The sequence below is a fragment of the Pantherophis guttatus genome, chromosome 4 (assembly GCF_059756535.1).
Source record: "Pantherophis guttatus breed Tessera chromosome 4, ASM5975653v1, whole genome shotgun sequence".
Taxonomy (NCBI): domain Eukaryota; kingdom Metazoa; phylum Chordata; class Lepidosauria; order Squamata; family Colubridae; genus Pantherophis; species Pantherophis guttatus.
The window spans coordinates 1,969,599-1,988,962 of NC_142066.1; the positions used below are offsets into that span (position 1 = coordinate 1,969,599).

A 19,364-nucleotide genomic window follows, 5' to 3' on the forward strand; every position below is an offset into this window, starting at 1 on the left:
GACGTCATGCCACGTCTTTAGGGAGGAGAGGTTCAGCTCGGAGGCTGGGCCTCGCCTCTTCTGGTGGTTGCTGGGACGGCTGTGCTTTCCACCATGGCTTTCTCACAGGCCCTGTACAGGGTTCGTCGCCGTTGGAAACTTGAAGAAGGGTGGACTTCAAGTCCCAGAATCCCCCAGCTAGTTTGCTTTAAGAGGGGAGGACTTCAACTCCCAGAATCCCCCAGCTATTCTTTAAGAGGGGAGGACTTCAACTCCCAGAATCCCCCAACTATTCTTTAAAAGGGGAGGACTTCAGCTCCCAGAATTCCCCAGACATTCTTTAAAAGGGGAGGACTTCAATTCCCAGAATCCCCCAACTATTCTTTAAGAGGGGAGGACTTCAATTCCCAGAATCCCCCAGTTATCCTTTAAGAGGGGAGGACTTCAATTCCCAGAATCCCCCAGCTATTCTTTAAGAGGGGAGGACTTCAACTCCCAGAATCCCCCAGCTATCCTTTAAGAGGGGAGGACTTCAATTCCCAGAATCCCCCAGCTATTCTTTAAGAGGAATGGACTTCAACTCCCAGAATCCCCCAGCTATTCTTTAAAAGGGGAGGACTTCAATTCCCAGAATCCCCCAGCTATTCTTTAAATGGGGAGGACTTTAATTCCCAGAATCCCCCAGCTATCCTTTAAGAGGGGAGGACTTCAATTCCCAGAATCCCCCAGCTATCCTTTAAAAGGGGAGGACTTCAATTACCAGAATCCCCCAGTTATCCTTTAAGAGGGGAGGACTTCAACTCCCAGAATCCCCCAGCTATCCTTTAAAAGGGGAGGACTTCAACTCCCAGAATCCCCCAGCTATTCTTTAAGAGGGGAGGACTTCAACTCCCAGAATCCCCCAACTATTCTTTAAGAGGGGAGGTCTTCAACTCCCAGAATCCCCCAGTTATCCTTTAAGAGGGGAGGACTTCAACTCCCAGAATCCCCCAACTATTCTTTAAGAGGGGAGGACTTCAACTCCCAGAATCCCCCAGCTATCCTTTAAAAGGGGAGGACTTCAACTCCCAGAATCCCCCAGCTATTCTTTAAAAGGGGAGGACTTCAACCCCCAGAATTCCCCAACTATTCTTTAAGAGGGGAGGTCTTCAACTCCCAGAATCCCCCAGTTATCCTTTAAGAGGGGAGGTCTTCAACTCCCAGAATCCCCCAGCTATTCTTTAAGAGGGGAGGACTTCAACTCCCAGAATCCCCCAACTATTCTTTAAGAGGGGAGGACTTCAACTCCCAGAATCCCCCAGCTATCCTTTAAAAGGGGAGGACTTCAACTCCCAGAATCCCCCAACTATTCTTTAAGAGGGGAGGACTTCAACTCCCAGAATCCCCCAGCTATTCTTTAAGAGGGGTGGACTTCAACTCCCAGAATCCCCCAACTACTCTTTAAGAGGGGAGGACTTCAACTCCCAGAATCCCCCAGCTATTCTTTAAGAGGGGAGGACTTCAACTCCCAGAATCCCCCAGCTATCCTTTAAAAGGGGAGGACTTCAATTACCAGAATCCCCCAGTTATCCTTTAAGAGGGGAGGACTTCAACTCCCAGAATCCCCCAGCTAGTTTGCTTTAAGAGGGGTGGACTTCAACTCCCAGCATTCCCCAGCCAGCATGCGAAAGTCAGCACGGCCTATATTCCTGACGATTGCCCTAATTTTCCTAATCTGTAACTGTGTGGGAAGATTTATTCCCAGAATTCCTAGCTGGCTGACTGGAATTCTGGGAGTCCCACCCTCAGACTGATCCCCTGGGAAAGGTTGCTGGTTTCCTGAGCATGTTCTGAGTGCCAGGGCCTAGGAAGAGGCTTTTAATTATCACAGATGAGGAGGAAGCCATGCTGGCTGGGGAATTCTGGGAGTTGAAGTCCACCCCTCTTCAAGTGGAGAAGGCGGAGAAACTCTAGGCGAGCTCTAGGCGCCACTTGGTGGTGACAAGTGGTATTTCACGTTAATCTAAAATAGATCAGCCAAACAGAAGTTAAGCAAAAAAAGAAGAAATGCAGGTAGTTCTCGATTTACAACGGCTCGTTTACTGACCATTCAAAGTTAAAACAGCACTGCAAAAAGTGGCTTATGACCATTTTTCACATGATCCTATGGTCACATGATCAAAATTCAGACGCTTGGCCAGCAACTCAGATTTATGACGGTTGCATTCTGTTCTGTTCTGTTCTGTTCTATTCCATTGTTTTCTATTCCATTCCATTCTATTCCAAATTCTGAATTCCGACTTCTCTTCTCTTCTCTTCTCTTCTCTTCTCTTCTCTTCTCTTCTCTTCTCTTCTCTTCTCTTCTCCTCTCCTCTTCTCTTTTCTCTTCTCTTCCATTCCATTCTGAATTCCAAATTCTGTTCTGTTCCATTGTTTTCTATTCCATTCCATTCCATTCCATTCCATTCCATTCCATTCCATTCCAAATTCCAAATTCCAAATTCCAAATTCTCTTCTCTTCTCTTCTCTTCTCTTCTCTTCTCTTCTCTTCTCTTCTCTTCTCTTCTCTTCTTCCATTCCATTCTGAATTCCAAATTCTGTTCTGTTCTGTTCCATTGTTTTCTATTCCATTCCATTCCATTCCAAATTCCAAATTCCAAATTCCAAATTCCAAATTCCAAATTCCAAATTCCATTCCATTCCATTCCATTCCATTCCATTCCATTCCATTCCATTCTATTCTATTCTATTCTATTCTATTCTATTCCTAAATCTCTCTTCCAACCTTTGTTGTCGTTTGTGAAAATAACCCAGTTGCTCTCTTTTACTCTTTCTTACAGACGGGCCATCAAATATTTACAAGGCTCCGGATTCTGGTTACACCGTCACATCTGGGAAGTTGCGGATGTTAAATTTCCATTCTGAAAATGGAGCCGAGCTACAAGGATCTTTTTTTAGCTGCCAACATGAAAAATAAATGTAATCCCAGTTGGTGGGATTACTTGATTGGGATCCCTGCCCAAATTCATGGAAAAGTGCAATGAATAATGAATCAAATAGACTAAAGACTAATTTATACATTATGTAGTTACTTAAAGAACCAAGAGGCGAAATTTTGTTTTGAAACCTGCATGGAAAAATGAATTTATCCCAGGAAGGGAATTCTGATAAATTGAATTTTTTTTTGGGACTGCACATGCTGGTTGAAAGAGAATACAGGTAGTCCTCGACTTATGACCACAATTGAGCCCCAAATCTATGTTGCTAAGTGAAACATTTGTCAAGGGAAGCTTTGCTCCATTTTACCATCTTTCTTGCCACCATCGTTAAGTGAGTCACATGGTTGTTAAGTGAATCCGGCTTCCCCCATTGACGTTGCTTGTCCGAAGGACGCAAAAGGGGGAATCACATAACCCCAGGACACTGCCACCGTCATAAATACGAACCAGTTGCCAAGCATCTGAATTTGTAACGGTCGTAAGTGCGAAAAAATGGTCACCAGTCCGCCGTTTCAGCATCGTCTGAACTTTGAACAGTCATTAAATGAACTGTTGAAAGTTGAGGACTACCTGGAGTTGCCTCTTGGTGAGATGGGCAGTATATACATTTAATAAATGAACGGAAAAAATAATAATACATTTTACTGCGCTTGAAAAAATTTTTTCGAAAGCCATCCCTATTTTTTATTTTTGGGGGGGCTTTTCCCTTCCCTCCCTTTTCTTTCTGACTTTTCTAGCGTCCCTCTATTTTTACGTTGCAAAGAAAGATAATCAAAGAAAGATAATTTTAATTAAAGAAAGAAAGCAAGAGAAGGAGTTACAAACCAGAGAATAGAAATGAAACCAGAAACCTATTTACTAGGAATATTCACAGCACACTATGAGAAAGAAATAAAATATTTAATCACTCATATCTTAACGGCAGCTCGAATACTATTCGCTCAGAGTTGGAAACATGGAGATACACCATCAGAAGAGAAAATAATCCTTAAATTTATGGAATGTGCAGAAATGGACAAACTCACGAAAGAAATACAAGAAAAAGAAGAAACAGATTATTACTTTAATTTATTTTATTTAATTTTATTTAATTATTTTAAATCTATTTTTAATCACACTTTATGTATAAATGTTTTATTTTGGCTGTTCACCGCCCTGAGTCCGAAAGGAGAAGGGCGGTATAGAAATTTGAATAATAAATAAATAAATAAATAAATTACTTAATATGGCAAAAATGGTACGATTGGCTGAAGAAAACAAATAAAAATAAGGACACACAAAAAAAAGGAAATGGAACATTTAGACAAAAATTGAGTACCAATTAAGGAAAAGAGTAAATTAAAGAGGGCATTTAAGATATTAGTATACAAGTCAATGTGTAGAAATATACACAGAAGTATATAATTTACCGATGCGATTATTTAAAATACAAGTTGTAAGACTTGACGTATGTTTATCAGTTGTGTGTATTGTACTGTCGTATTTGTGTGTGTTTTTCTTTTTTAATTAAAATAAAATGAAAATTTAAATAAATAAATAAAATAAATTAATAAATTAAATTAAATTAAAAAAGAAAAAAGAAAAGAAAGAAAGAAAGAAAGAAAGAAAGAAAGAAAGAAAGAAAGAAAGAAAGAAAGAAAGAAAGAAAAAGAAAGAAAGCAGTTTAAAATCTCTTGCACCAAAATTGTGGGTGTGCATTTGACACACAATGTAGGGAGAAATTCCACCCCACCTGGAATGCTTTTGGCGTGGCGTGCCATTGTCTCTGCCACGCTTTGGCACACGGCAAGGGAGACGGGCAGTGGGGAGAGGTCAGGTGGCATCATGCACTGGACACACACACTGCCAGGGAGTGCAAATGTGCAAGAGGCCAGTGCCTGGGTGTGCAATTTATGGGGGCTGCCCTCCCCCCACACACCCCTTCTACGCAAAGACATGGATTATTGTCAAGCTGGCCGGCGCAGTTGCTATTTTAATCTCGTGTCCTTAAAGGAGCTTGTGATTTCATCCTTCCCTCCGCCTTCTCTGTGTTGTGTGTTTGTGGGTTTTTTGTGTATCCTGTAAAGCGAATCAGGCCAGGTCACTCTTGGTTAAGAGCGGGGGAAGGAGAGAGGTGGGGAAGGGGGAGGGAGGAGCCCGTTGGGATCTCGTGGTGGAGGAGAAGGGGGCCCATCGCTCGGAGCACCCTTCCGCAGCTCGGGGGTGGGAGTGGGGGAGTGGGGGGTGCAAAATCCCCCCCCTAAACCCTGGATTAGGATTCGCAGCCGACTCGCAAAGGGAGATTTTTGTCTTGAGTAAGATTCATGGATGACTCAGGGGCAAACTCCTGGGACTGCCGGTGCTGGGCTCCATCCGTCGCTGGAGGTTGGGAAGAAAAGATCGGATTATCATTCATCCAGAAATGGTGTATATATATATATATATGGCCTCCTGCTTGAGCAGAGGGTTGGGCTAGATGACCCTCGGGGTCCTTTCTGGCCCTAGGATTCTATGATCACCAGATAATAATCTTGATCATCGATCTATCTATCTGCTTGGGTGGGGGGTTGGACTAGATGACCTACAAGGTCCCTTCCAACTCTGTTCATCCATCCATCCATCGATCCCTCATTATCTTTCTTTCTATCTATCAATCTTTCTCTTTCTTTCTTTCTATCAATCTTTCTCTTTCTTTCTTTCTATGTATCTATCATCATGTTGGTCTGTCTATCCCTCCCTTCCTCCCTCATTATCTATCTATCTATCTATCTATCTATCTATCTATCTATCTATCTATCTATCTGTCTGTCTGTCTAACTATCTATCTATCCATCCATTCCTTATTATCTTTCTTTCTATCAATGTATCTTTCTTTCTATCAAACTTTCTTTCTTTCTATCAAACAATCTTTCTTTCTTTCTATCTATCTATCTTTCTATATTTCTTCCTATGTATCTATCTTTCTTTCTACCAATCTATCTTTCTATCAATGTATCATCTTTCTTTCTATCAATCTATCTTTCTTTCTTTCTATCAATGTATCTATCATCGGGTCGGTCTGTCTATCCATCATCCCTCCCTCCCTCCCTCATTATCTATCTATCTATCTGTCTGTCTAACTATCTATCTATCCATTCATTCCTTATTATCTTTCTTTCTATCTATCAATCTATCTTTCTATCTATCAATCTATCTTTCTTTCTATGTATCTTTCTTTCTATCTGTTGTAACTTCAAATGGTCACTAAGTGACTGGTCGTAAGTGGAGGAACCCCCATCGCAGTCTTCTCGCCGAAGGCTCGTTGGGGTTGTAACTTTCTGCCCTTTTAAAATAGGCAGCCATCGATTTTAGACTCTCCATTTTATTAAAATATTTACAAGTTGTGTTTTCTATCGGAACGATGTGCCTCATATCATTTTTTTTTCCTATTGGTTGCAACGAAGTCTGCAACTCTCTCGCTACTTACGACGAAGATGATTATTTCCCCCCCCCCCCAGGAAGTGTGAACGCAGACGTCGCTATTACAGGTTACGAGGAGTCTACTAGCACTAGCTTCAAATCCGGACCAACCTGAACAGCGTTGGGTTTCACATTAGTAACATTATGTTACTACCGGTCAGAGGTGGGTTTCAGCAGGTTCTGAGCAATTCTGGAGAACCGGTAGCGGAAATTTTGAGTAGTTCGGAGAACCGGTAGTAAAAATTCTGACTGGCTCCGCCCCCATCTATTCTCTGCCTCATGAGTCCCAGCTGATAGGGAGGAAATGGGGATTTTGCAGTATCCTTCCCCTGAAGTGGGGAGGGCATGGAGATTTCCGCTACCGATTCGGGCGAACCGGTCCGAACCGGCTAAATACCAGCTCTGAACCTGAACCAATATTTCTCAACCGTGGGAATCTTAAGACAGCTGGACTTCAACTCCCAGCATTCCCCAGCCAAGCAAAGATTTCCCAGAATTCAGCATGGATAGGACAAGAATAAATGTGGCCAGATAGATAGATAGATAGATAGATAGATAGATAGATAGATAGATAGATAGATAGATAGATAGATAGAGATAGAGATAGAGATAGAGATAGAGATATAGATATAGATATATATTTTGATTGGGTAACTTTCTCCATAGATGGTGGGAATGTGGCAGATGTAATATATCTTGATTTCAGCCAAGTGGAGGGGAAAAAAAATAACCCATGGCAAGCTAAAAGAGTAAAAGAGGTGGGTTAGAATGGCATGAGAATTAAATGGGAAACTGAAATGCTGCCTGGGGGATTCTGGGAGTTGAAGTCCACCCGTTTTCAAGCTGCAAGGGTTGAAAAACACAATCCCAAACCTAGATCTGACCTCACAGCAGCCCAACATACTAGATTTAAAATCTATCTATATATTTGTGTATGTTCCAGCATAACTCTGGAACGCCTCGAGCAGTTTCAACCAAACTTGGTACACAGATGACTTACTCTCTGGAAAGAAATACTGTTAGGGTAAGACACCCCAACACCTCTCAGAGGGGTGTTCTGTTAAGATACAGCCTGTTGTGCCTTAAAATGGCTTCTACTGGACTGCCTTAAAATGGCTTCTACTGTGCAGCACAGCGGAGTTGCCATGGTAACGGTTTCACAGGACTCCACAAGGGGACTCCCTTTGGTAAAAGGGAAAATCCAACATTAGATCTGGACATTTTCAACAAGGCTTCGATTATTCTTGAGGACAAATGTATGGCCATGTTCAATAAAACATTACTGCAACTCGGCCTGCCGGCACCACTACGAGACCGACACGACGTACTTCACGCAGATTACATGCGAGAAAAGAACTACTTAGTGCATATCTCGCGGACAAGAAGCCACTTCTAAATCAAGATCAGAAAAAAGCATACCAAACGATCAGGGATCAACTAGCAAAACAACAAGGCGGTATTATTTTACTTGATCGCTTCTCGGGGCACAGGGAAAACATTTTGAATTAATTTAATTCTCGCCGAAATCAGGGCTCAGCGTGAAGTTGCTCTTCCTGTCTAATACAGGATTGGGATAAATAAATACCTGGTTAACGCCGGGTTATCAGCTAGTAGGACAATAAAAAATATGTCTAGACTACCTTTATTATTATTATTTTTTTAATTGGATAACTTTCTTAATAGACGGTGGGAATGCGGTTGACGTAATATACCTTGACTTCAGAAAAGTGAAAAAAATAACCCATGACAAGCTAAATTAATAAAATAATCTAGTTTAAGGTAAGCTAGATGGCGTGACAATGAAATGGAAAACTGATATATTAGAATTAAATGGAAAAGTGATACGCTGGCTGGGGAATTCTGGGAATTGAAGTCCGTCCATCTTAAAGTTCCCACGGTCGGCCACCATTCGTGGATACAACAACGAGACACTAATTCTGCCGAGTAAACTTGGAATCCGTAGGAGATTACCATCACCGCCAATTCCCACAATTGTCCGTCAACAAAACCGCAATCTGGCTTGGCACCGAGCTGTTCGGCGGCCCCACGGTCAACAATCACACCCATGCCCAATGTTGCGGCTACGGGGAACTTAAGTCGCACACATTCACGGAAGGCAGAACGGAGGGAGGCGGAGACACACGGGCCCAGGTGTGGAAAAACCGTCCAGGTGTGCGCGTCGTGCAGTAGCACCGCCGATCCCTTTTTAATGCCCATCGTCCCCGTCGACTTTGCCTTCCACGCTCGCGGGGCAGCTGTGGGCCGAGATGGAGTTGCTCCGGTGCTGAGCTTCGTCGAAGTCCAATTCGTGGCCTTGAACCCGGATCGCGCTAAGGCAGCCCTGGAAGAAATGAGCCTCCTGAGATTTTTCCTCTCCTGAAATAAAGACGTTTAAAAAATAAAAAAAAAAGGAGTCAGAAAGAATAGAAGCTCGCCAGAATATAAATCCGGCTGCATTTCAATGCATTGTTAGCCTGGGGAACTCCCTGCCACAAGATGCTACAAATATATATATATATATATAATATTTATATATAATATATTTACTTATATATATATATAAGTAAAAATAGAAGCAGACATACTGCGAACTCCGGAACTTATGATTTTAAAATTTAAAATTTTAAAATCTTAAGTTCCGGAGTTCGCAGTATGTCTGCTTCTTTTTTTACTAATATACCTGGAACTCATAGCGTCCCAGGGGAGGGGAGGTCACGTGACTACCAGAGTGTAAATGCCAATGCATTGTTAGCAGGGGTGAAACCCAAAATTTTTCCCCTACCGGTTCTGTGGGCGTGGCTCGGTGAGCGTGGCAGAGGAAGGATACCGCAAAATCTCCATTCCCACCCCCACTCTGGGGCCAGCCAGAGGTGGCATTTGCTGGTTCTCTGAACCACTCAAAATTTCCGCTGCCGGTTCTCCGGAACCTGTTAGAACCTGCTGGGTTTCACCCCTAATCGTTCGCCTGTGGAACTCCATGCCACAAGATTCAGCAGATGCATAGCCCTTTGCAAGGGTGAGATTATTTTTTACTGTGCATTTATTGATAGGCTGCCCATCTCAACTATTTAAGAAACTCGGGGTGCCCTACCCTGGCTAGCCTCCCACCCCCAACCTCCAGGCAGGACGTACCGGATTCGCCCCCAATGACCAGGCTGCCCCTGTTGCTCAGCCAAAGCTGTTGCAGGCTCTCGAAATCGGCCCTGGGGGTGGGCTTGGAGATCTCGGTGTCGCCCAGACGTAGCGTGAAGGAAGAGGGGGTGAGGCGGAGGAGGAGGGGGGCGTCCAGGCAGCCCCCTTCGGGGAGGGGGAGCTGAAGAACTGTCTGGTTACCCAACTCGGCTGTCAGATCCTGCAGGGATGGAAAGACCACAAACCAGGTTGAGGAGGGGGGGTAGGGTTGGGTGCGCCTTCTATGGCTCCTCCCCCTCCCCACAGGGTAGGGGTCCTTGGCACTCACAGGCCCATGATGCCCTGCACTCAATGAGGACTGTCGCCACTCTCCACTTTGGATCATTCATTCATTCATTCATTCATCCATTTATCCTTCTATCCATCCATTCTTCCATTTATTCACCCAACCTTTCATTCATCTTTCCTTCCTTCCATCCATCCATTTCATCCTTCCATCCGTCCATCGCTCCATCCATCTATCCTTCCTTCCCCTTCCATCCGTCCATCCAACCGTTCATTCATCTTTCTTTCTTTCCTTCCTTTGTTCCATCCATCCATTTCATCCTTCCATCTATCCTTCCTTCCCCTCCCATCCGTTCTTCCATTTATTCATCCAACTTTTCTCATTCATCTTTCCTCCCTTCCTTCCATCCATCCCATCTTTCCTTCCTTCCTCCCTCCCTTCCTTTCATCCTTCCATCCTTCCATCCATCCCTCCATCCATTTATCCCTCCATCCATCCTTCCCCTTCCATCCATTCTTCCATTTATTCACCCAACCGTTCATTCGTCTTTCTTTCTTTCTTTCCTTCCTTCCTTTGTTCCATCCATTTCATCCTTCCATCCATCCATCCTTCCTTCCATCCATTTCATTCTTCCATCTATCCTTCCTTCCTTCCCCTCCCGTCCATTCTTCCATTTATTCATCCAACTTTTCATCCATCTTTCCTTCCTTCCTTCCCTCCATCCCATCCATCTTTCCTTCCTTCCTCCCTCCCTTCCTTTCATCCTTCCATCCTTCCTTCCATCCCTCCTTCTATCCCTCCATCCTTCTATCCCTCCATCCCTCCATCCTTCCTTCCCCTTTCATCCATTTTTCCATTTATTCATCCAACCTTTCATTCAACTTTCCTCCCTTCCTTCCGTATTCATCCCTCCATCCCTCCATCCATCCTTCTCCTTCCATCCATTCTTCCATTTATTCACCCAACTGTTCATTCGTCTTTCTTTCTTCCTTTCCTTCCTTCCTTTGTTCCATCCTCCATTTCATCCTTCCATCTATCCTTCCTTCCCCTCCCATCCATTCTTCCATTTATTCATCCAACTTTTCATCCATCTTTCTTTCCTTCCTCCCTCCCTCCTTCCTTCCCCTTTCATCCATTTTTCCATTTATTCATCCAACCTTTCATTCATCTTTCCTCCCTTCCTTCCGTCCTTCCTTTCCTCCCTCCTCCCTCCCTTCCTTTCCTCCCTTCTTTTCCTCCTTCCATCCCTCCTTCCATCCCTCCATCCATTTATCCATCCTTCCATCCATTTATCCATCCATCCGTCTATCTTGCGGCTGCCATCTTGACTTTTTGGGCCCTCCTGGCAGACATTCCCAGTCCAACTCGTCTGGTGGGCACCCCAATGGCCATCTAGCCCTCCCCTCCCCTCCCCCCCACCCCCGCTCTCAGCCCTCTCGGATGGGGCCGCTTGGACGCCTCTGCCCGTCCGTTCTCACCTTGTGCTGGAGGGCCAGGCGCAGGACCGGCAGCTGCTTCAACCCCGAAACGGCGAGCAGGGTGCTGAGCTGGGGGGCGGCCCCGATCCGCAGTTGCACGGAGAGCTGCCAGCTGCCGTCGGTGGGGCTGAGCCCGCTGGGGAGGCCTGCAAGAGAGGAGGTCGTGGCTGGCACCGTTTGGCGGCTGCAACGACCGAGGCCGACCCATCGGTGAGATGCCGGCATCGCCCTGCCGGGAGTCGAGGGACGCTGTCCTCCCAATCTAGGGACTCCGCAGCCTGCGGTGTCCGGCCGTACCTGACAGGGCAAAGACGGCCTGCCCGTCGCCGCGGAAGAAGCTGCCACGCTGGACGGTCGCGAAACAGACCTTGGCGTCGCGGTGGTGCAAGGATGCCCCCTCGTGCCACTCTTGGCTCGTGTTCAGCCAGTCCCAGCGCCTGATGCAGCCATCCAGGGCTGGGTTCAGCTGCAGCGCCCGTCAGTCGCGGGGTGGTGGACCAGAGAGGCGGCCAAGGGGGAAAAAGACAAAAAGACCTTTCTTGAAATTGGGGGGTTGGGGTGGTATTTTGGGGAGGGTGGGGGTGGCAGGGAGTTCCTGGAGTTGAGGGACGTTGTAATTAAATGGTGATTAATTGTGGTTCTAAAGGGAGTCCTTGGTTTATGACCGTAAGGGAGCCTGCCCATCGTGATCGCGAGTCGCAACTGTCATAAAACGGATTGATCGTGGGACTGAGCCCATTTTACAGCCATGATTTTTGTGGCTGTTGTCACTTTGAACGGTCGTAAGTCAAGGCCAGTTGCAAGATGAGGATATGTTCTGTTCGGTTGCTCTCTATTCCTATTCAGTATTTTATTATTCTGTTCTGTTCTGTTCTGGATTTTATTGTTCTGTTCTGCTGTATTCTATTCCTATTTGGTATTTTATTATTCTGTTCTGTTCTGTATTTTATTATTCTGTTCTGTTCTGTTGCATTCTATTCCTTTTTGGTATTTTATTATTCTGTTCTATTCTGTTCTGTTCTGTATTTTATTATTCTGTTCTGTTCTGTTCTGTTGCATTCTATTCCTATTCGGTATTTTAATATTCTTTTCTGTTCTATTCTGTTCTGTATTTACATTATTCTGTTCTGTTCGGTTGCATTCTATTCCTATTCCGTATTTTATTATCTGTTCTGTTCTGTATTTTATTATTCTGTTCTGTTCTGTTGCATTCTATTCCTATTCGGTATTTTATTATTCTGTTCTGTTCTGTATTTTATTATTCTGTTCTGTTCTGCTGCATTCTATTCCTTTTCGGTATTTTATTATTCTGTTCTATTCTGTTCTTTATTTTATTATTCTGTTCTGTTCTGTTCTGTATTTTATTATTCTGTTCTGTTCTGTTGCATTCTATTTCTATTCGGCATTTTAATATTCTGTTCTGTTCTGTTCTGTATTTTATTATTCTGTTCTGTTCTGCTGCATTCTATTCCTATTCAGTATTTTATTATCTGTTCTGTTCTGTTCTGTATTTTATTATTCTGTTCTGTTCTGTATTTTATTATTCTCCTCTCCTCTCCTCTCCTCTCCTCTCCTCTGCTCCCCTCCCCTCCCCTCCCCTCCCATTCTATTTGTTGCAATAAATTCTAGTATGGCACAATGAAACAAATCCAGACACCATGTCTCATAAGTGATACTTTATGGCTAGTAACCAGGTTGAATGGCTCAAACCATGGCTCAAAGAAACCATGATTCAAATACCCCTGCCCAAAAGCTTTAGACGGGCCTATTTCTCAAGCTAAAGATTGGCTACGTCTTTTGAGCCGGGCCCAAATTCAAATCCTCGTTTTTCTCCCATGCTGATTATGGATCCGTTCTCCTCATTCCCCCTGTCCTACCTTGCAGGGCTGTTGTGAGAATAGCAAGAGAGAGAGGATGAAAATTATGCGTTTTGGATTACTTTAGAGCAGTGTTTCTCGAGTTTGGGAGCTTTAAGAAGTGTGGATTTCAACTCTCAGAGTTCCCTTCCCTTTTGAGGTGTATACCCATTGTGGCCTGCTTACTCTCTTATAATCCTTTCCTCTGCAATCTCTCCGCTTTAAAAGGTAGGAAGAAAAAAAAAAAACAGGCAAAGCTGGTTGGCTGGCTGGGGAATTCTGGGAGTTGAAGTCCACACTTCTTAAAGTTCCCACGCTCGGGACACACTGGTTTCGAGAAAAGAGGGGTTGATGAAACCATGGGGAAAAGAATCCACCGGGGACTTTTTGATCTTGGAGCAGTCACCAGAGGACAGAGATCGGTCTTACCGGGACGAGCAATTCGTTCGGCAAAATGAACATGCCTCCTACTCCGATACGCATCTCAGGGGTGGGCCGGTTCACGATCGGGTGGGAGACGTGGCTGAGGGTGAGTTGATCATCTCCGTCGACCAGCAACATCACGAAGTGTCCTTCGTTCTTCACCGTGATCTGACCGGAAGGCACAGGATAAGTCTCGTACGGGGATAGACGAATAGGAGGGTCAGAAAGGATCGGAATCCGACCCTCACAGGAGGATGTGGCCAACAAGAGAGGGGACAAGGGGTCTCCTTTATCTGAAAGGTAGTCCTCGACTTACAACCAGCTCCATTTCAATGCCTCGTTGGCCTGTGGAACTCCCTGACACAAGGTGCAGCAAATATATAAGGATAGTTTTTTAACTTACAACCGATTGTTTAGTGACCGTTCAAAGCTACAACGGCGCTGAAAAAAATTGACTCTTGACCGTGTTTCACACTTATGACCACACTTATCCCTGTGGTCACGTGAGCGAAATTCAGACACTTGACAACTGACTCACATTTATGACGGTCGCAGTGTCCCGAGGTCACGCGATCCCCTTGTGCGACCGTCTGACAAGCAAAGTCAAACGGGGGAAGCCGGATTCGCTTAACGGCCGCATGATTCACTTAACGACTGCGGTGATTCGCTCAAGAAAGGTGGCAAAAAAGGTCATAAAATGAGGCGCCACTCGCTTAACGACGCTTAGCAACGGAAATTCTGGTCTCGATTGTGGTCGTAAGTCGAGGACCGCCTGTCGTCCGCCCCCCCTTCCCCCATCTTACCCGATGCCACTGGCCGTCGTCGAGACGCCGCCCCCCGGAGACGGTGATGTTGGTGAGGGTGTTGTGGATTTGCACGATCGGTTTCCCCCGACGCAACGCGAGGACGAACCAGTCGACGGTGGGGCTGGTGTCCCCATAGAAGATCACCCCTTCCGAGTCAAAGGTCCGGAAGTCGAAGGAGGAAACCGCACTGGGTGGGAAGGAACAGGGACGGTCTCAAGGGGGGGGGAACCAGTGGGGTGGTCTTGCTGCAGACCCCCCTGGATGGGGAAGACACGGCACAGCCGGAGTGGGCAAGGGTGGTCGCCATCCATGACTTCTCTTCCACACCTCCCTCTTTCTCTCTCTCTCTCTCTCTCTTTCTTTTTCTGTCTTTTTCTCTTTCTCTCCCTTTCTCTTTTCTCTCTCTTTTTCTCTTTCTCTCTTTCATTCTTTTTTCACTTTTCCTTTCTCTCCCTTTCTCTCTCTTTTTTCTTTCTGTCTGTCTGTCTCTCTCTCTCTTTTTCTTATCTCTCTCTTTTTCTCCCTTTCTCTCTCTCTCTCTCTCGTCTTTCAGTCTTTCTCTCCCTGTCTTTTCTCTATCTTTTTCTCTTTCTCTCTATCATTCTTTTTCACTTTTTCTCTCTCTTTCTTTTTTCTGTCTCTTTTTTCTCTGTCTCTCTTTCTCTTTTCTCTCTCTCTCGTCTTTCAGTCTTTCTCTCCCTGTCTTTTCTCTATCTATCTTTTTCTCTTTCTCTCTATCATTCTTTTTCACTTTTTCTCTCTCCCTTTCTTTTTTCTGTTTCTCTTTTTCTCTCTGTCTCTTTCTCTTTTCTCTCTCTCTCTCGTCTTTCTGTCTTTCTCTCCCTTTCTCTTTTCTCTATCTTTTTCTCTTTCTATCATTCTTTTTCACTTTCTCTCTCTCCCTTTCTCTCTTTTTTCTGTCTCTTTTTCTCCCTTTCTCTTTCTCTCTCTCCCTCATCTTTCTGTCTTTCTCTCCCTTTGTCTTTTCTCTTTCTTTTTCTCTTTCTCTCTATCATTCTTTTTCACTTTCTCTCTCTCCCTTTCTCTCTTTTTTCTGTCTCTTTTTCTCTCTGTCTTTCTCTCTTCTATCTCTATCTTTTTCTCCCTTTCTCTTTCTTTCTCTCTCTCTTTCTGCCTTTCTCTCCCTTTCTCTTTTCTCTATCTTTCTTTTTCTCTTTTTCTCTATCATTCTTTTTCACTTTTTCTTTGTCCCTTTCTCTCTCTTTTTTCTTTCTGCCTCTCTTTTTCTCTTTGTCTATCTTTTTCTTTTCTCTCTCTCTTTTTCTCCCTTTTTCTCTCTCTCCCTCACCCCCCCCCCCCCACCCCAAGGTAGACCAGACCTGGGAAGCAAAGTGCTGCATGCAAAGACAACTTTTCTCTTAAGGCGATTGCAACAGCATCCTGCATGTCCGAATCTGCCCCTCCTTGTAGTTGTGAAAGACTAGGGAGGGTGTCCTCTGAGAGTCGCTTTCTCGGATTGCAGTTCTGGGCCAGACTCAGGGTTCCCTTTATCGCTCCCCTTCCTCCCGACCATTATATTCCTCATTTACCCTCTCTGTCTCTTTCCCTCTCTCTTTCTCTCTCTCCCTTCCTTTACCTTTCTCTCTCTTCCCCTCCCTTTCTCTTTTGCTCCCTCCCTTTTTCTCTCTCTTCCTCCCTTTTTCTCCCTTCCTTTCTCTCCATTCTCTCTCTCTTTCTCTCCCTTTCTCTTTCCCTCTTTTTTCTCTTTCTCTCCCTCCCTCCTTTTCTTTTTATTTCTCTCTCTCTCCCCTCCCTTTCTCCCTTTTACTCCCTTTCTTTCTTTCTCCCTTTCCCTTTCTTTTTCTCTCCCCCTCCCTTTCTCTCTTTCATTACCTCCCCTTTTCTCTTCCTCTTTTTCTCCCTGCCTCCCTTTCTCTTTCTTTCTTCTCTCTCCCTGCCTTTCTCTCATTTTCTCTCTTTTTTCCCTCCCTCCCCTTTTCACATTCTTTCAATCTCTCACCCCCCCTTCTCTCTCTTTTGCTCCCTCCCTTTTTCTGTCTCTCTTCCTCCCTTTCTTTTTTCTCCCTCCCTTCCTTTTTCTCCATTCTCTCTCTCTCCCTTTCTTTCCCTCTTTTTTCTCTTTCTCTCTCTCCCTCCCTCCCTTTCTCTTTCTTTCCCCTCCCTTTCTCCCTTTCACTCCCTTCCTTTCTCTTCCTCCCTTTCCCTTCCTTTCTCTCTCCCTTTCTCTCTTTCATTACCTCCCCTTTTCTCTTCCTCCCCTTTTCTCCCTGCCTCCCTTTCTCTCATTTTCTCTCTTTTTTCCCTCCCTCCCCTTTTCACATTCTTTCAATCTCTCACTCCCCCTTTCTCTCTCTTTTGCTCCCTCCCTTTTTCTGTCTCTTTTCCTCTCTTTCTTTTTTCTCCCTCCCTCCCTTTTTCTCCCTTCTCTCTCCCTTTCTTTCCCTCTTTTTTCTCTTTCTCTCTCTCCCTCCCTCCCTTTCTCTTTCTCTCCCCTCCCTTTCTCCCTTTCACTCCCTTCCTTTCTCTTTCTCCCTTTCCCTTTCTTTCTCTCTCTCCCTTTCTCTCTCTTTCATTACCTCCCCTTTTCTCTTCCTCCCCGCCTCCCTTTCTCTTTCTTTCTTTTTTTCTCTCTCCCTCCCTTTCTCTCATTTTCTCTCTCTCTTCCTCTCTCTCTCTCTCTCTCTCTCTCTTGAAGATCCCATTATCCTTCCTCTTCTGGGGGGGCTTCTTCCCCATCTCCCAGAGAGACCCTTCCCCCAGCTGCTCTGAGACCCCACCGGGGACCCGGCGCAAACTCCCTCCTTGGCCTCGCAACACGCGGTTGCCAGCCTTGCGCGGCATCCTAAGCAAGCCCTGCGCGACCCTTGGAAGGAGGGTGGTGGAGGAAGCCCCTAGCCCACCCACCCACTTTTCCCTTACCTGGTTACCGTTCGCAAGTCAATGAAGAGCGTGGCGGTTGGGGAGGGGTCTCCCCACCTCTGCCCCAGGTTCAGCGCCCCAGCTTCCACAGCCGAGCCTCGGAAACAGGCGCCCAGCTGGAGAGGACAAAAAAAGGACCACCCGGCATCACCCTCGGCCGGCCGCCAGGGGGCAGCCAGCAACCCCACTCGCGGAGGAATGAAAGCCGCGCGAGTACCCGAGCGCGCCGCTAGGGGGTGGGGGAAAATCCCCCGTGGAAGGCTGCTTGGAGCCACGCGGGGGCAGCCTTGCTCCGTGGAAACGGACCGAGAGGGGAAGGGCGTTGCACGGGGGGGGGGACGGGGGAAAGTCCGCAATTCCCACCCTAGGGGTCGCCAAGGAGTCGGGGAACGACTGGATGACCTCCCCATCACCCGCGCACTCCCCACAAACCCGCGGAGGGTCTCCGAATCGGCCTCGACCCCACCCCCCACCACCCCACTGGAGGCGGCTGGCTGGCTGGAGCTTCACCAAGGGAGAAATTCAACAGGTCGAGCTCGAGGAGGAGGAGGAGGAGGAGGAGGAGAAGAAGGAGGAGGAGGAGAAGGAGAAGAAGGAGAAAGAGGAGAAGGAGGAGGAGGAGGAGAAGGAGAAGAAGGAGAAAGAGGAGGAGGAGGAGGAGAAGGAGGAGGAGAAGAAGGAGGAGGAGGAGAAGAAGAAGGAGGAGGAAGAGGAGGAGGAGGAGAAGAAGGAGAAGAAGGAGGAGGAGGAGAAGGAGGAGGAGGAGAAGGAGGAGAAGGAGGAGGAAGAGAAGGAAGAGAAGAAGAAGGAGGAGGAGGAGAAGGAGGAGGAGGAGGAGGAGGAGGAGGAGGAGAAGAAGGAGGAGGAAGAGGAGGAGAAGAAGGAGAAGAAGGAGGAGGAGGAGGAGGAGAAGAAGGAGAAGAAGGAGGAGGAGGAGGAAAAGAAGAAGGAGGAGAAGGAGGAGGAGGAGGAGGAGAAGAAGAAGAAGAAAAGGAGGAGGAGGAGAAGACAAAGCCAGAGCAGAATAACAAAAGAGTTGGAACTTGGGACCTCAAGAGGTCTTCTAGTCCATCCCCCCCCTTGCTCAAACAGGAGACCCTGGTACCGTTTCAGACCAACGCCTGTCCAATCTCTTCTTTTTTTAAAAAAAAGCCTCCAGGGATGAAGCAGCACCCCACAACTCCTGGAGAGCCAAGCCGTTCCGCTAAGAGGAGAAGAGAGTCGGAAGGGGACCCCGGGAGGTCTTCTAGTCCACCCCTCCTTCTTCTAGCTTTAGCAGGAATCCCATTTCAGAGCTTTTTTTTTTTTTTTTTTTTTGCAGGCAAGCAATGGGGGATTTCGAGCCTCTCCCCCTCCCAGTGTTTCTGGGCCTCCCCTGTTGAACTGCAGCCTGCGCTCTTGGAGGTTTCACATCCTTTAGAGAATTAAAACTGACGGACGAGCGCGAGAAAAAAAAAAGATCCGGTACAAACTGGATCCCGCAAAGTTGACCGGAAGGCCTGAAGCAAACCCGAAATAGTCTAGGTAGGGTCTCCCGTTCGGAATCCCTAGTACAGGTCTCCGGGAGCAGGGGGTTGGACTGGATGACCTCCGAGGTCCCTTACTGCTCGAGCGGAGAAGGATTCAAAGACCTCCTGAGACTCTTCCAACTCTCTTGGGATTTTGTCTTCGGAGTTCTGCAGGCATAAAATAAGAGGGAGGGGGGGTCTTCTTTGCCCGACTCACCTTCAAAACGTCCCCCTCCTCGGTCTCCTGGATCTGGGCCCCCGTGGCCCAGGAGGGGCCGAGGGCCACCAGCAAAATCAGCCAGACAGCAGCTGGGAACATGGTAAGGTTGGGTTGGCGCAAGAACTCAACACGGGACTGAAACAGGATTTGGTCAAATTCCACGTTTTCCGACGCTGTTGACATAAGCGTTCCAGGGGTCAAGGCCCACTGACCCCCAGCAAGACAGAGATGGACAAGGGAAGGCAGACTTTGACCCCCCCAATCCCCAAGTCTGGCCAGATTACAGGCTGGCCCCCCCTCCATCTTTATTACGGACCCCGCCTCCTTTCCAAGGCTTCACTTGTGTTTGGGGAAGGGGT

At 46.4% G+C, this 19,364-nt stretch overlaps 1 protein-coding gene across 1 annotated transcript; it reads right to left on the reverse strand.

Annotated features, from left to right (window-relative positions):
* Positions 1-8,151: 8,151 nt before the first annotated feature.
* SHBG (sex hormone binding globulin) lies at positions 8,152-19,179 on the reverse strand. Its single transcript, XM_060685231.2, has 8 exons — positions 19,003-19,179; positions 17,278-17,393; positions 14,374-14,563; positions 13,577-13,738; positions 11,589-11,757; positions 11,292-11,437; positions 9,528-9,747; positions 8,152-8,771 (listed from the first exon to the last, which is right to left on the reverse strand). The coding sequence occupies exons 1-8, from the start codon at positions 19,102-19,104 to the stop codon at positions 8,602-8,604; spliced, it is 1,275 nt and encodes a 424-aa protein (XP_060541214.2). The 5' UTR covers positions 19,105-19,179; the 3' UTR covers positions 8,152-8,601.
* Between the last annotated feature and the right edge of the window lie 185 nt (positions 19,180-19,364).

What these genes read in the sequence shown, in the direction of transcription:
- SHBG (XM_060685231.2), bottom strand. Translation starts at nt 19,104, where the DNA reads ATGTTCCCAGCTGCTGTCTGGCTGATTTTGCTGGTGGCCCTCGGCCCC. An exon ending in GACTTGCGAACGGTAACCAG is followed by an intron (nt 14,564 to 17,277) that starts GTAAGGGAAAAG and finishes CTTCCCACCCAG; the next exon opens with TGCGGTTTCCTCCTTCGACT. An exon ending in GGCCGTCTTTGCCCTGTCAG is followed by an intron (nt 11,438 to 11,588) that starts GTACGGCCGGAC and finishes CCTCTCTTGCAG; the next exon opens with GCCTCCCCAGCGGGCTCAGC.